This window comes from Ilyonectria robusta, assembly GCF_021365365.1.
Source record: "Ilyonectria robusta strain PMI_751 chromosome Unknown BGZ61scaffold_16, whole genome shotgun sequence".
Taxonomy (NCBI): Eukaryota; Fungi; Ascomycota; class Sordariomycetes; order Hypocreales; family Nectriaceae; genus Ilyonectria; species Ilyonectria robusta.
In genome coordinates, this window is record NW_025764450.1 from 696,722 (window position 1) to 708,508 (window position 11,787).

General features: G+C 50.4%; 6 protein-coding genes across 6 annotated transcripts; 2 read left to right on the top strand and 4 right to left on the bottom strand.

Moving 5' to 3' along the window:
• Positions 1 to 31: 31 nt before the first annotated feature.
• BGZ61DRAFT_550535 (uncharacterized protein) lies at positions 32 to 3,939 on the top strand (the record flags this gene model as incomplete). The annotated part of the gene is made up of 5 exons (XM_046255469.1): positions 32 to 1,445; positions 1,500 to 2,122; positions 2,171 to 2,791; positions 2,857 to 2,950; positions 3,090 to 3,939. 5 exons carry the CDS (start codon positions 32 to 34, stop codon positions 3,731 to 3,733), a joined length of 3,396 nt encoding a protein of 1,131 aa, XP_046101579.1. The 3' UTR covers positions 3,734 to 3,939.
• Positions 3,940 to 4,091: 152 nt separating this feature from the next.
• On the bottom strand, positions 4,092 to 4,812 carry BGZ61DRAFT_496019 (P-loop containing nucleoside triphosphate hydrolase protein; the record flags this gene model as incomplete). The annotated part of the gene is made up of 2 exons (XM_046250964.1): positions 4,092 to 4,714; positions 4,776 to 4,812. The coding sequence occupies 2 exons, from the start codon at positions 4,810 to 4,812 to the stop codon at positions 4,092 to 4,094; spliced, it is 660 nt and encodes a 219-aa protein (XP_046101580.1).
• A 1,858-nt stretch (positions 4,813 to 6,670) lies between these two features.
• On the top strand, positions 6,671 to 7,888 carry BGZ61DRAFT_456169 (uncharacterized protein). Its single transcript, XM_046246470.1, has one exon. The coding sequence runs from the start codon at positions 6,811 to 6,813 to the stop codon at positions 7,633 to 7,635; it is 825 nt and encodes a 274-aa protein (XP_046101581.1). The 5' UTR covers positions 6,671 to 6,810; the 3' UTR covers positions 7,636 to 7,888.
• A 151-nt stretch (positions 7,889 to 8,039) lies between these two features.
• BGZ61DRAFT_357650 (glycoside hydrolase superfamily) lies at positions 8,040 to 9,622 on the bottom strand (the record flags this gene model as incomplete). The annotated part of the gene is made up of 4 exons (XM_046240894.1): positions 8,040 to 8,102; positions 8,163 to 8,886; positions 8,959 to 9,251; positions 9,302 to 9,622. 4 exons carry the CDS (start codon positions 9,620 to 9,622, stop codon positions 8,040 to 8,042), a joined length of 1,401 nt encoding a protein of 466 aa, XP_046101582.1.
• Positions 9,623 to 10,475: 853 nt separating this feature from the next.
• On the bottom strand, positions 10,476 to 11,374 carry BGZ61DRAFT_550564 (uncharacterized protein). Its single transcript, XM_046255471.1, has 2 exons — positions 10,860 to 11,374; positions 10,476 to 10,796 (listed from the first exon to the last, which is right to left on the bottom strand). The coding sequence occupies exons 1-2, from the start codon at positions 11,112 to 11,114 to the stop codon at positions 10,500 to 10,502; spliced, it is 552 nt and encodes a 183-aa protein (XP_046101583.1). The 5' UTR covers positions 11,115 to 11,374; the 3' UTR covers positions 10,476 to 10,499.
• Positions 11,135 to 11,627, bottom strand: BGZ61DRAFT_293107 (RTA1 like protein-domain-containing protein; the record flags this gene model as incomplete). The annotated part of the gene is made up of 2 exons (XM_046238594.1): positions 11,135 to 11,403; positions 11,459 to 11,627. Coding segments are annotated over 2 exons (438 nt in total), but the record flags the coding sequence as incomplete, so codon positions are not given.
• Positions 11,628 to 11,787: the final 160 nt, after the last annotated feature.

Here is an 11,787-nt window from a genome sequence, read left to right on the forward strand (position 1 = left end):
CGAAAGCTCAGTCGACATCACATCCTACCCAATGGCGCCAGAATGGGACTCCGATGGTGCTTTCGAAGACGACTTTGACCCCGAGTCATTAGACGATATCCAAGCGGAACGAGAAGAGAACTACGAAGAGCGCTTCAGGATAGCAGGTAAAGCAATCAAAAGAAGAAAGAACTTCTCTCAAGACGACGTCGAGGACTTCCTTGCCGAGTTTGGCGACATTGCTGGCAAGTCGTCGGCCAAGGTATCAGGAAATCTGCTCCATACACTGGTCGAAATAGTCAAGCACAGCGACGATGTCGAATCAGAGAACGTTGAACTCCTCGTTCGGAGACTTGTTGGAAAGTATCCCGATCTCCTCGTGTACCCAAACAAAGATGGACACAACCCCGTGTACATGGCTGTCAGGGCCTCAAATCACCAGCTTATCAGCTGCATGATATCTGCTTGCGAGGAACGCCAAATGCAAGACGCTATTGGTCCGGACGCTATGCAATGCCTGGACGATGCCCTTTGTATGAAGGCCCAGGAGGGAAAAACGAGCCTTCATATCGCGCTCAAGGAGAACTTCAACGCTGAAACAGCCAGGATGATGATCGAAAACGCTAGCGATGAGGCATTGGGAATTCAAGACGACCTAGGCAAAACGCCAATGCATTATGCAGTGTCCTTTTCGCAGTGCACCAGCATTAGAGCTGATCTCATCTCCCTGTTTATCCAGCGAGACTTGAGCGCCATTCAAAGCAAGCCGAGGCCCGAGACGACCTTTCTCGACTTGGCCGACAAGAGCAACTGCTCGGTGTTTCGGGAACATCAAAGGACCAGGACCATAGTCACCAAAAGGTTCAACGAATGGGCGGCAAAGAAAGCTCAATCGGCAAATTCGGATGAAGCTGGCGAAGCCGCAGCGGGCGATCGACCTGCCAAGGGTACCAAGGAAGCCCCCCAGCCTCGCATTAACGAGAGGGATACTTCCCATGCGGTAGCCAAACCTGACAGCAATGAGATTGCGAACAACAATCATGTTGAACCTGAGATCGAAGAGAAGACGACCGATCACGAGAAGCTGCGCCAGAGGAAGAAGGCAGAAGAGGCGATCCGCCTGAGAGAAGCAGCCAGGGAAGCAGCAGAAGCGGCAGGCCGAGATGCCCGAGGCGATCATGCCAAGTTGGCTACTCGACTCATACCCCCAGTTCGACAGATAGAACCTGCGCCTAATACTCCGATAAAACGCATCAACTCAGCACGCATCGATGGAAAGCCAAGCCACAGCAGGCCGCCTGCAAGGCCTTCGCAACTATCTCGGAAGAGCACCACCGCTGACAAGGGCAACATGACGGTGTGGAACAAGAACTCGGAAGACATCCTACTCAACCTCAAACTACACTACATGAGGACGAGGAGCACCGAGATGGCCATATCCTTCCTGTACGGACTGAATATGAGTGGTGAGCCTGAGAACCCATGCAATGTGTGACTTGTTGCTAATGTTCCATTCCCAGATGTGCAAATCGGCTTCGACTATGACCGCCTTCCACGCCGAATCTTCTGGAACGACTTCATCAAGCGGTTCGGCGCAGACGGGAAGTCTGGTCTCAAGTTCGACAGCGTGCTCAACTACGTCAACTTCCCGCACGTCGAAGTGCGCCTCAAGGGCCGCTTGGCTGATAACGAACGCGATGCTGAGCTGCAATCTGGAGGAGACCAGCTAGGGGCTCTAGGACGCAAAGATATGACATACTTCTTCGATTGGCTTTACAAGAAAGGAGTGCGCCATATCATCAGATTGTCCGTCCAAGACCCCGGAGACTCGGGCGAGAAGGTCCATAGTGAGTGGGCTATTCAGCAAGCCCTCGAACGGTTCGTTGTCGAGCGCCTCGATTGGCAGAAGACTGACCTGGACCCGGAGACTATCCTGCACGTGAGTAGCAAAGCTCTGGAGGTGGAGGCTCCAACAAGTGAGGATCCCAAGCATATTGAAAGGCTTCCAAACAGGCAGATAAAGGAATTATGTTTGAGGTGGAGTGGTAGCAATATTGTGCTTCGAGCCTGGAGTGAGCCAGAAGGGTTGCCAAATCTAACTACACTTGAAAGGATCTATCTTTTCAAGCCACCCTTGGACAAGGTAAGTCGATGCTAAGGTTTAGTTGCGTTCATCAGCTAACCGGACAAGATGCTTGACGGTCCCCGGTGGATCAACCAGAAAGTTCTCGAATTCCAAGAGAGACTCAACAAGAATGCCAAAAGAACAGAGGGTACACAGTTTGAATCAAGCGAACAAGGCAGTCAGGTACCCCTGGAGCCCCGTCGGATCGAGGTCATAACTCGAGATGTAGGGACCGATGACCAACGCAAAACGGCATCTCGCGGCGTCCTCCTTTCCACAACCTCTGCGCCGGTAAAGGGCGTCAATTCTCATAGGTGGCTAGACTCTACATCCAGGTTTGCGAGTGAGATGATGTCCTTCTGGGAGAATACCCTCAAGGACTTTAAGGAGGCAAGGAGGGGCCGAGGCACACCAGAGCGTGTGGAGGACGACGTCGTCATAGCGCTCATTGACGACGGGATAGATATGTTTGATGCATCGCTATCTAATCATGTTCTCGAAGGGAAGAGCTTCGACTACCATGATGGCAAAGTGCGGCCTCCATTCTCATCAGCAAGAGGTCATGGTACGGTCATGGCCAGCATGATCTTGCGCATATGCCCTATGGCCAAGGTCTATCCGATAAGACTTCGAACATATGAAGGTCCTGATGGGAAGAGCCAGATTGATAGGAAGTATGCGGCCATGGTAAGATGATGAATGCCTAAGAGCAGGTAAAGGGAGTCAACTCGGATTGCTAACAAGAGTTTTAGGCTGTTCAAGCTGCACTTGATAAGAAGGTAACCATTATTTCCATGTCGTGGACGCTCCCGATGCCGAAGGGAAGCAATGACACTAAAGATACATGTAAGCTTTTTACTTCGCTTAGCAACCCCGGTGTATTGCTTTATAGGTCTCAGTACCCGACTCTGAATGAGGCCGCAAGGAATCTTGTTTAACATGGAAGGATATTTGTCTTCAGTCAATGCTAACCCGACAACTCTAGTACACACCGTTCTACAAAAGGCTGTAGACGCCAAGGTCCTCATGTTCTGCTCATCGCCCGATGAGGGCAAGTTCTCTATACTCGACTATCCTAGCGGCCCCTGGCCCGATGATTTCTTCCGCATCGGTGCTGCGCGTGCTGATGGCACTGTATTTGAGTGGACGCAGGACGATGGCATCACATTTGTGCTACCCGGCGTCGACGTGGTCAAGGACCAGGTGGGCAACAGCTCCTTCGACATGCCCTCATCCGGAGGCGTTACGAACCGCGTCGTGGACTTCAAGTACGAGACGGGCTCCAGCGTGGCCACGGCCCTGGCAGCTGGACTTGCAGCCATGATCATCTATTGCGTCAAGGCGAGCATCCTGGCGGTCAAGACTGCGAACCAGGACACGGGACCGATCGTAGGCATCGCAATCCCGGACAACGGCGGCGACCTAGTAGCGAAGCCTGACGCGATGCGAGCAGCGTTTCGGAGCCTGGGCAAGAAGACTCACAACAACTTCATACAGGTCTGGGAGGAACTAGACAAGATCAGTGATATGCTGGAGCGTGCGCGAGCCCGGGGCTCTAGCCCAGAGGCCAAGCTGGCCTGTGTCAAGCGGTTTGTCGAGTTCGGGGTGAAGCTTGCTAAGGGTCACTAGACTTGGAAGAAAGCCATGAGTTGTTGACGATGGCAGTGAGATGGAGTTTGCCATTAATCTCCTTAGTGCCAAGCAAAACTAGATAGCATGGCGAGCTGTGGCCTCTACGAGAAGTCGGAAGTGTGATGCTGTATACGGCGTGTTCTCTTGCCTTCAAGTATTTCTAAATCTTAATGATTTGTTTCTGCCTGATTGATTTATTGACTTATTATCTCAGCTACTGTTTCTTCTGGTGCCGGGTGTAGCATTCACTGTTCGTCTTGACTGTTTGAGAATACAGTATAGCTTTCATCTATTTGATGATATTAAGTAAAGCTCAAAAAGAAAACATGAGCAAGCCTTTGTCATTGTTGCCTCATTAATCAGAGCTATGAATATAATTAACAAGCGTTTGGAAAGCTCTATCGAGATTTTCACTTCGGAGAATCAAGTCATATACCCCCGGAACGCGAGCATATACTAGCTCAGCTTCCTTCACTTCCTCGGTAACGTGAGGATTACCCAGCTCCGCCATTAGTCGCCTCAGGGGCTCGTAGATTCTTGTAGTTTCCATCCCTGAATAGCTTGCCCTCAGACGGGCCTCAGAGACGTCAAGACTTGGCGGTATGATGAATACGTATCGAGCATCGAATCCAGGGATGGCCTTTAGCTGCTCAACGCCACGCATATCGACTTCCATAACCACTATGCGCCCCGTTGCTGACCCCGCCGCAATGGTTTGCCTCGATACCCCCAAGGAGTGGTCACCGTACGTATTATATGTGGCGAATTCGCCGCTGGAGGTCATGTTGAGGAATTCATCGGAGGATATGTGGTAGTGACTATTCGAGCTGGTTTGTCCGTCGGGCGGTCTGGACATGGTATGGTGTGGGGCGATCGCAAAGGAGTCAGGTAAGAAGTCCCAGAGCTTGCGCATGAGGGCATCCTTCTCTAGTACTGAAGGGCCGCATAGAATCAGAGGCCGTAAGTCTCGAGGCGACGCTGATGAAGGCATGTGGTCAACAGATCTATCTATAGTAGCATTCGCCGATGAGAAACGTACCATTTGCAGTCGACACAGCATTTAAGGTGCGCTCCATACTGTCGAATACGTTGAACCACTTCAGAGCCGGCTTGGCTTGAACATGAAGAGAACGTCGATGGGTTAATGTAAAGGTGAATAAGAGCCAGGTCGGGGACTCGCTCTCACCTATATACTTACTCAATTACAGCGAAGAGTTTTAGATGCGTGATAGCCGAGTCATACTTGTTTGTTGAGGAAAGGTGAAAAACTTGCTAAAAGTCTATCAGATATAGCTGGAACCTACTGTCAGAAACGCATCATGGAAAGTTTAAATCCATGGGGGTCAGTCAACAAGGTTGTAGAGACGATATTGAGCTAGAACATGGTGTCAAGATTAGAACGTGTCTTGTTACAATATTGATCTCAACATGTGGGGAGCACTGTGATGTCTCAGCGCACTGTGACCATGTCCGGCCTCAGATTGTCATAGCTGTTAGAGACGTGTTGCGCAAAGCATGTCTTCGTCAAAACCAAAATCTTCAAACATACAACAAGATGTCCAATTTTCCAACACAGCTCCATTTGTGCAATTTACTTTTGCTTCAAGGTGGTTTTGTTGTGAACAAAAGTTGTAACGGCTCATAACGTGTCCAAGATCAACAATTCTTTTACACAACCAAGTTGAAAAGCTTGACATTTGGTCATCGTGGCAGCATTGGGTAACAAATGCTTGAATTGTGGATAAAACTGTGTTTTTTTGACCTTGTGCCGGCAACTTGCTCACCTTGAGGGAGCAGACAGAAGTTAGATTAGTTTTTCACAACTTGCCTGTACCAAACCAGGAGCTCATGGCTGCGGAACGAATAGCCCATAGCAGACACATTTGCTACAGGTGGCAGGATGGCAAGCAAATTCTACATTTCACAATGCAAAGCTCCGAGCCTTTGCGGCTGGCCTTTTCGCCTACCGTACCGCTTGCAAACTCAGCGCCAGCGATGCGTTTTCGTCAGCTGGGAGAATGAACTAGCAGACTGCGGACAAGGAAGCAAAGGATCTTACTTGGTGCCACGCAATGGAGCTGGTGGTAGAGACATACGAGTGCCATCACCATATGATCTTAGCGATGCTCCTGCCTCATATAAAACCAAGCTTCGGGGCTTATCTTTGCGGTTTTCGGTGCAATAAGCAGGTGAAGAACAGGCGGGGTAGGTCACGGTTGTGGCTGCTCGGTTTAACCTCGGTTATGACACTAGTCCGAGTACTGTGGAGTCGAGAAGAGACGACTCAGCACCATCCAAACTGTGACACCTGAGGCTCCCAACAATTTCAACTTTACAAGTTCAACTTGAATGTGTTTGATTCAAGCCCCGTAGAGTCCAATATGACTCAAATTGAACTTAGAAGTTTGGACACGTTAATTCAATTCAAGTTAATCTATTTTTCGATTTTTCATAAGTTTAATCAGTGCTCTTATCATTCTCTCAAGTTACCTTTTTTGCCTTTTCCAATTTGCTATAGGGTACGCAGATGACTAAGCCCAAAGCCAGTAAACCTTGGGCATTTACAGCGCCTTTGCTACGCGTAGCCCCACAATTGCAGCCTGAGCCCTCCATCTAAGAGTGCTATGGCAACGTACCTAGAGGCAAATGTAGCCCAGAAATATCACCACTGTACGATGGACCTTCTGAAGCAACTGAGCATAGAAAACACATACTCACATTTTCGACTGCTGGCTTACTGAAGGCATCATCAAGTAATTCGATTTAATCTGGACCCTCCTTTATTTCAAGCCTGAAGGTCTTGAATTCAATTTCCATCTGAATGTAGATCAGCTTGAATTGTTGGGAGCTTTGGTGACACGAGCTGTTGTACAGTGGATATTTTAGTCCCGCACTTCTCCTACATTCTCCCTTCATTCCCCACTTAAATCGTCATATGTGTCTTCACCGCCTTGATACCACTTCGTCGTCTTTTCCAAGATTCCCATCTAATCGACTTACTTACCAGTAATTCATTTCTGATTGCGGTTAAAATTCACAATCCGGTTCAAAGCAACAACGAGCAATAATCCACAATGCCAGCCTCCGCTCAAGCAGCCATGGATGTCAGCGAGTTCGAGAAGACGCTCCTCCAACTGCGATGTTTCGACACCATGTTTCTGGTCGACGATTCGGAGCATATGCAGCCTTACTGGCCCGAAATCAAGACACTGATAGAGCGCATTGCACCCATTTGCGCCAAGCATGATCCGGATGGAGTGGACCTGTACTTTGTCAATCACCGACCTGGAGGCGTCTTGGCCAAGCTGCCCGGAGTGCAGTCCATCCGAAAGTCGGGCTACACGCACATCGGCGGCTTCGTCGGCAACATGCTCTTGACGAGCAAGGGAAAGCAGGTCGGTGCCATCTTCGACAGCGTCAAGCCGGCTGGCAAGTGCAACATGGGCGCCAGGCTCGGCGGCTTGCTCAAGTGGTACTGCGATAAGTTTACTGCGGGAGAGGAGAAGGCGGCTCTCAACATTGTCGTGATCACAGCCGGCCAGTTCGACGACGATATCAAATCACCCCTGATCCAGGCCGCCAGGACTCTCGATGAGGCCAAGGCACCGATTCATCAGGCTGGCGTCCAGCTCTTCCGCGTTGGGGGCCCGAATCTTGCACGACAGAAGACTCTGCAGCATCTCGATGACGAGCTGCACAAGGAGGCTAAAACGCGAGACATTGTCGACACAGTGACGTGGAGTGGACACGGCACATCCATGCCGGACGATGAGCTGCTCAAGGTCGTATTAGGCGCTGTTATCAAGAAGATCGATATCCGTGCCTCTGAGTTGCACTTGGACGACTTGGCTCCGAGTGCACGCGCCGAGCGGGAGTATGATGAAGAAAATCAAATCTAACGTGCGGAACACTGCCTTACGCACTTTGAGACATTACTTGTATTCTATTCAGTTACATCAACGAAAAGTTGTCATGTGTATTTCGAAGAATGCAGGCCATGTCAATTTTCCCTTGGTCCCTCGGATCTTAGTGAATGGAGAGTTCTAATCAGAAGCTATGCAAACTGTGATGGATCTCAAGTCTTATCATCCATTTATTGAAATAATGAGCTCCTGGTGCTAACAGAACTTCCTGATGAATAAAAGCCTCCAGTCTGTTCCTCAAGAGCAAGAAATGCTTCAATCCTGACTATCGCCTGAGATTTACTAACCCCAACACAGCATCTTAAGACCCATTCACCTAGCCTCTCGACGTGTGACAACCGAGAACAAATATTCAAGAATGACAGAACCAAAAAGAGCGCTTAGTTGACAAACTCAAATGCGTAGGCTGTGTACTGGTTGTCCGGAGTAACAAAGAAAGTAATCTTCAGATTCGTTAGCTATGCAGCCGAAAAGATAGAAAAGACTCAACCCGAGCTCCTTACCTGATCGTTGGATACGGTATGTTCAACAACACCCAGGTCGGTTGGAGCAGGTCCCTCCAAATTCCATTCAACGTGGTTGAATCGCTTCGTGCGAATTTTGACAGTGCCACCGGAGATGCCAACGGCACTCAGACCCTTGACCGTCACGTCGTAGGTCCGGACTCCAAACGTAGGTCTCAGGCCAGTAAGAAGCTTGACAGAATCCTTAGAGCTCCCTCGCGTGGCGTAGACTTCAAAGACTCCGTCTCCTGAGGAGGTAGTAGCCACGCGGTTCCCCGTCATGGATTTGGAATAGTAGTTGTACACCCACCACTGCGCCGCACGGAAGTAGTTGGATCCTGAAAAGTTGACCAGGCCAGCCATGCCGTTGTGAAGATTGTTTTCGCCCATCCCCCAATGAGCTCGCAGGCCTCCAATATTTTGTCTCTCGAAGTTGGCCAGGTACCACACGCTACCTGCGTTGGTCTGGTCGCCTCCCGCCGTTGCGCCGTACTCGTTGACAATGACCTTCTTGTAAGGGATGCTGCGGGAGCTGAGCATGGACTTGAATGTGTCTTGGGAGCCGCTGACGGTGAAATCAAGGCTGAGGAGGTGATAGGAGTAGAGATCAGGAACAGTGTTGGTCGACTTGACGTGGTCCAACCATCGAGTCCAGAAAGTGTTGCCGGTGGTGGGAGGAACAGAAATGGATGGTCCAGTGACAGGAAGAGACGACAGCTCCGACCTAGATATTTGTGTTAGCCTCCAGTACACAGCGGTTTCCAGTTGCAATATAACATACTTGAAGCGATTGTACATGCGTGTCCAGGTGTTGAGGTACTGCTGGTAATCGGCATTCCAGAAAAGAGTCGAGTCAGGTTCGTTCCAGAGGTCAAGCTCCAGTCCGGCCTGCATGTTGTTGTTCTTGATAAAGGCAATGACCTGCGTCAGGAAGTCGTCCAAGGCGGCCCAGCTGCCGCCATCACCGGGGTACTTGAAGGTTGAGCTTTGAACACTGTCCGCTCCCCAGAGATCGTGAACGAGCAACTGGAAACGAGCGCCAGAAGCGCGGCATGTCCGGTAGTTGGAAAGGAACGACATTAAACGACCCTATAACGCCGTTAGAGGTTGTTGTGGTCTAATATTGGGAACTATCTTACCTGCAGCTGGCCATTGGCGTATCCGAGACTCGGCGAGGGCAGCTGAGCGCCTCCGGCACGGCAGTAGTTGAAGCCAGAACCAGCGCGGAGTTCATTCGGAATAGCCGTGTTGGCGGATCCATCAGCGTTGTCGGGAAACCCATAGATGAAACCATCGCCCAGATTCTGAGGAGTGCCTTGTGTTACTGCCAAGTTCACAGTGGCCGTGCCTGAAGCACGCTTCTCAATAGTTTCACTGGCGCGCTCATTGATCGTACTCTCACCGGGAATAGCAGCGCCAGCAACCAAAGCGACACAGCCCAGGATAGATGCAACTCTCATTTTGAAGAGATCTTCGTAGAGATTGACTGGTGAGCTAATGTGTCAAGGAAAGCCCTGTATGGTATTTGTCCCAAGATTCAGTAAACAGTCCCGTGAAGTCGTCTGACTTTATACTACATGGATTTGCGCTCGGAGGCAGCTGCGCCGAACTTACGGGGTAAGGCTGGGGTAAGTCCGGGGTAGCAAGAATGTTTCTCCCATCGTGATTGGAAGGAACTAGTTAGGGTTTTGCGGTTAACTTGAAGGTTGATTTCTCCGTGATGAAGTGATCCGGTGGGATTTGCGGTGGGTTGTGAGTGGGAGTTCCGGTGGGCCTCCGGTGGGATCTGGGGTTCCCGGTGGGTTAGAGTGGCATCATCCTCCGCGGGAAGCTGATATACCGTCCGCGTTTATTAGCGTTAATTTAGTCAAAATCAGGCAATGATCAAAAAGTCGGTGGAGCATATTGGCTGACGAAGGGAAGGGAAACTTTAGAGACCCAGGTGGCTATCGCTGGGTGTGATATGCAGGAAGTTCTTAATGGCCTCCTCTAAATCATCGAAGAACAGACGAATCAGACAGATTTCCCTCTCTCTAGAGCCGTTGTATTCTCCAGATAATCTCAAAGAGATAAATAAAGTGAAAGAAGCAACTGAGACCCTGTGAAACTATATCGCTACCGCGAGAACCAATCTTTGTAGGGCATGGCATGGCATGACATACAATATTCCCATGTAGTACACTCTTAAAAACACTTTGAACCAATCACAAGTTTCCGGAGTGGCGATACATGTAGACCTGTACCAATATGTAGCTAGAGCACAAGAATATTCTGCTAGTACATCCACATCATCCATAATGTTGAAACAAACACGCTGCCCTGTCGCTTGCTGCACTTCTACTCCTTAAACCACGCGTTCTTGATGTACTCGGCCTTCAATCTCGGCAGCAGCCTGAGTGCATTACCCGCACGTATCAACTCAATCTCCTGCGGCGTATACATGCCACTTTTCTCCGGCCCGTACATCTCATCAAGCGTCGACACGACATCATCCTTGCCTGTAAAAGGCCAGTCACTACCTGTCAACACGTTCTCAGCGCGGATGCCCAAGCTCTTTAGCATAACTGTTTGCATAGCCGTGCCCTGCGAGCACTCTATGTAGATGTTGCCACCGCCGAAGATGCGCTGCAGCGTCTGTCCGTCGTTGTTGTTCGCGATGCGGTTCACCTGCTTTGCACCTGGTCCGCCGACGCCGACGAGCTTGGAGCCCGACAGCGTGCGGATGCAGCGCTGAAAGAGGTACGGGAATGAGCCGCCGTTGTGGCTAAAGATCCACTTAATGTTGGGATATTTTGTGAATGTGCCCTGATCAACCATGGACATCAGGCAGCGTGCCGTCTCGGTTGGGAACTCGATCATCTGCCAACCGTAGACCTTTGGATCTAGCGGCGGCATTACCGTCTCGTTGGGATGCACAAACAGCACCACGCCACGGCGGTCGCACTCGGACATGATCGGGTCGTAGGACGGGTCCCCGCCTGAACGCGCAGGCCCGCACCGCTAGCTTGCACGATGAAGCTGAAGACATCGCTGAAGACGAAGACGGTGGTGAGCCATCGGGGAGCAATCATGGAGCATGACTGACCGCCGACAGCACGGATGACTCTGCTGAGCGTCATGTAAAGCGATGCGGCAAACAGAATCGGGGCAAGCAGGAGCAGGGTGGATTGCAGGACATGGGGGATCAGCTTCCCAGTCTTGTCGTGTGCCAGGGCTCTGCCGACATAGCCCACTGTTTCAACTATCAACTGGGGTTAGCAAACTTAATAAAAACTCAAAGACAATCTAGAACTTACAACCACCGCCGACGACAAACGGGATGCAGAACCACGTCCTGTGTCGAACTAGCTTGAAGGCGTGTCCAGCCGTCAACAGACCGAACAGGGCGATGAAGACGACGGCAGCTGGAAACGAGGGAATGTAGTGCCACAGATAGTGACCATTATACATCTCAAGTTTGGCCATTTTCGGGAAGAGCGGATGTTATTCCTCAAGTGGGTGCTGTTGATTTGTGGGGTATAGATGCTGAGAGGAGTGTTTGAGATAGAAGACTGCTGAAGAAGCGAAGGCTGGTGATAAAAAGATACAAACCACCATCGACGAACAGCAGACATGTTTAAATATC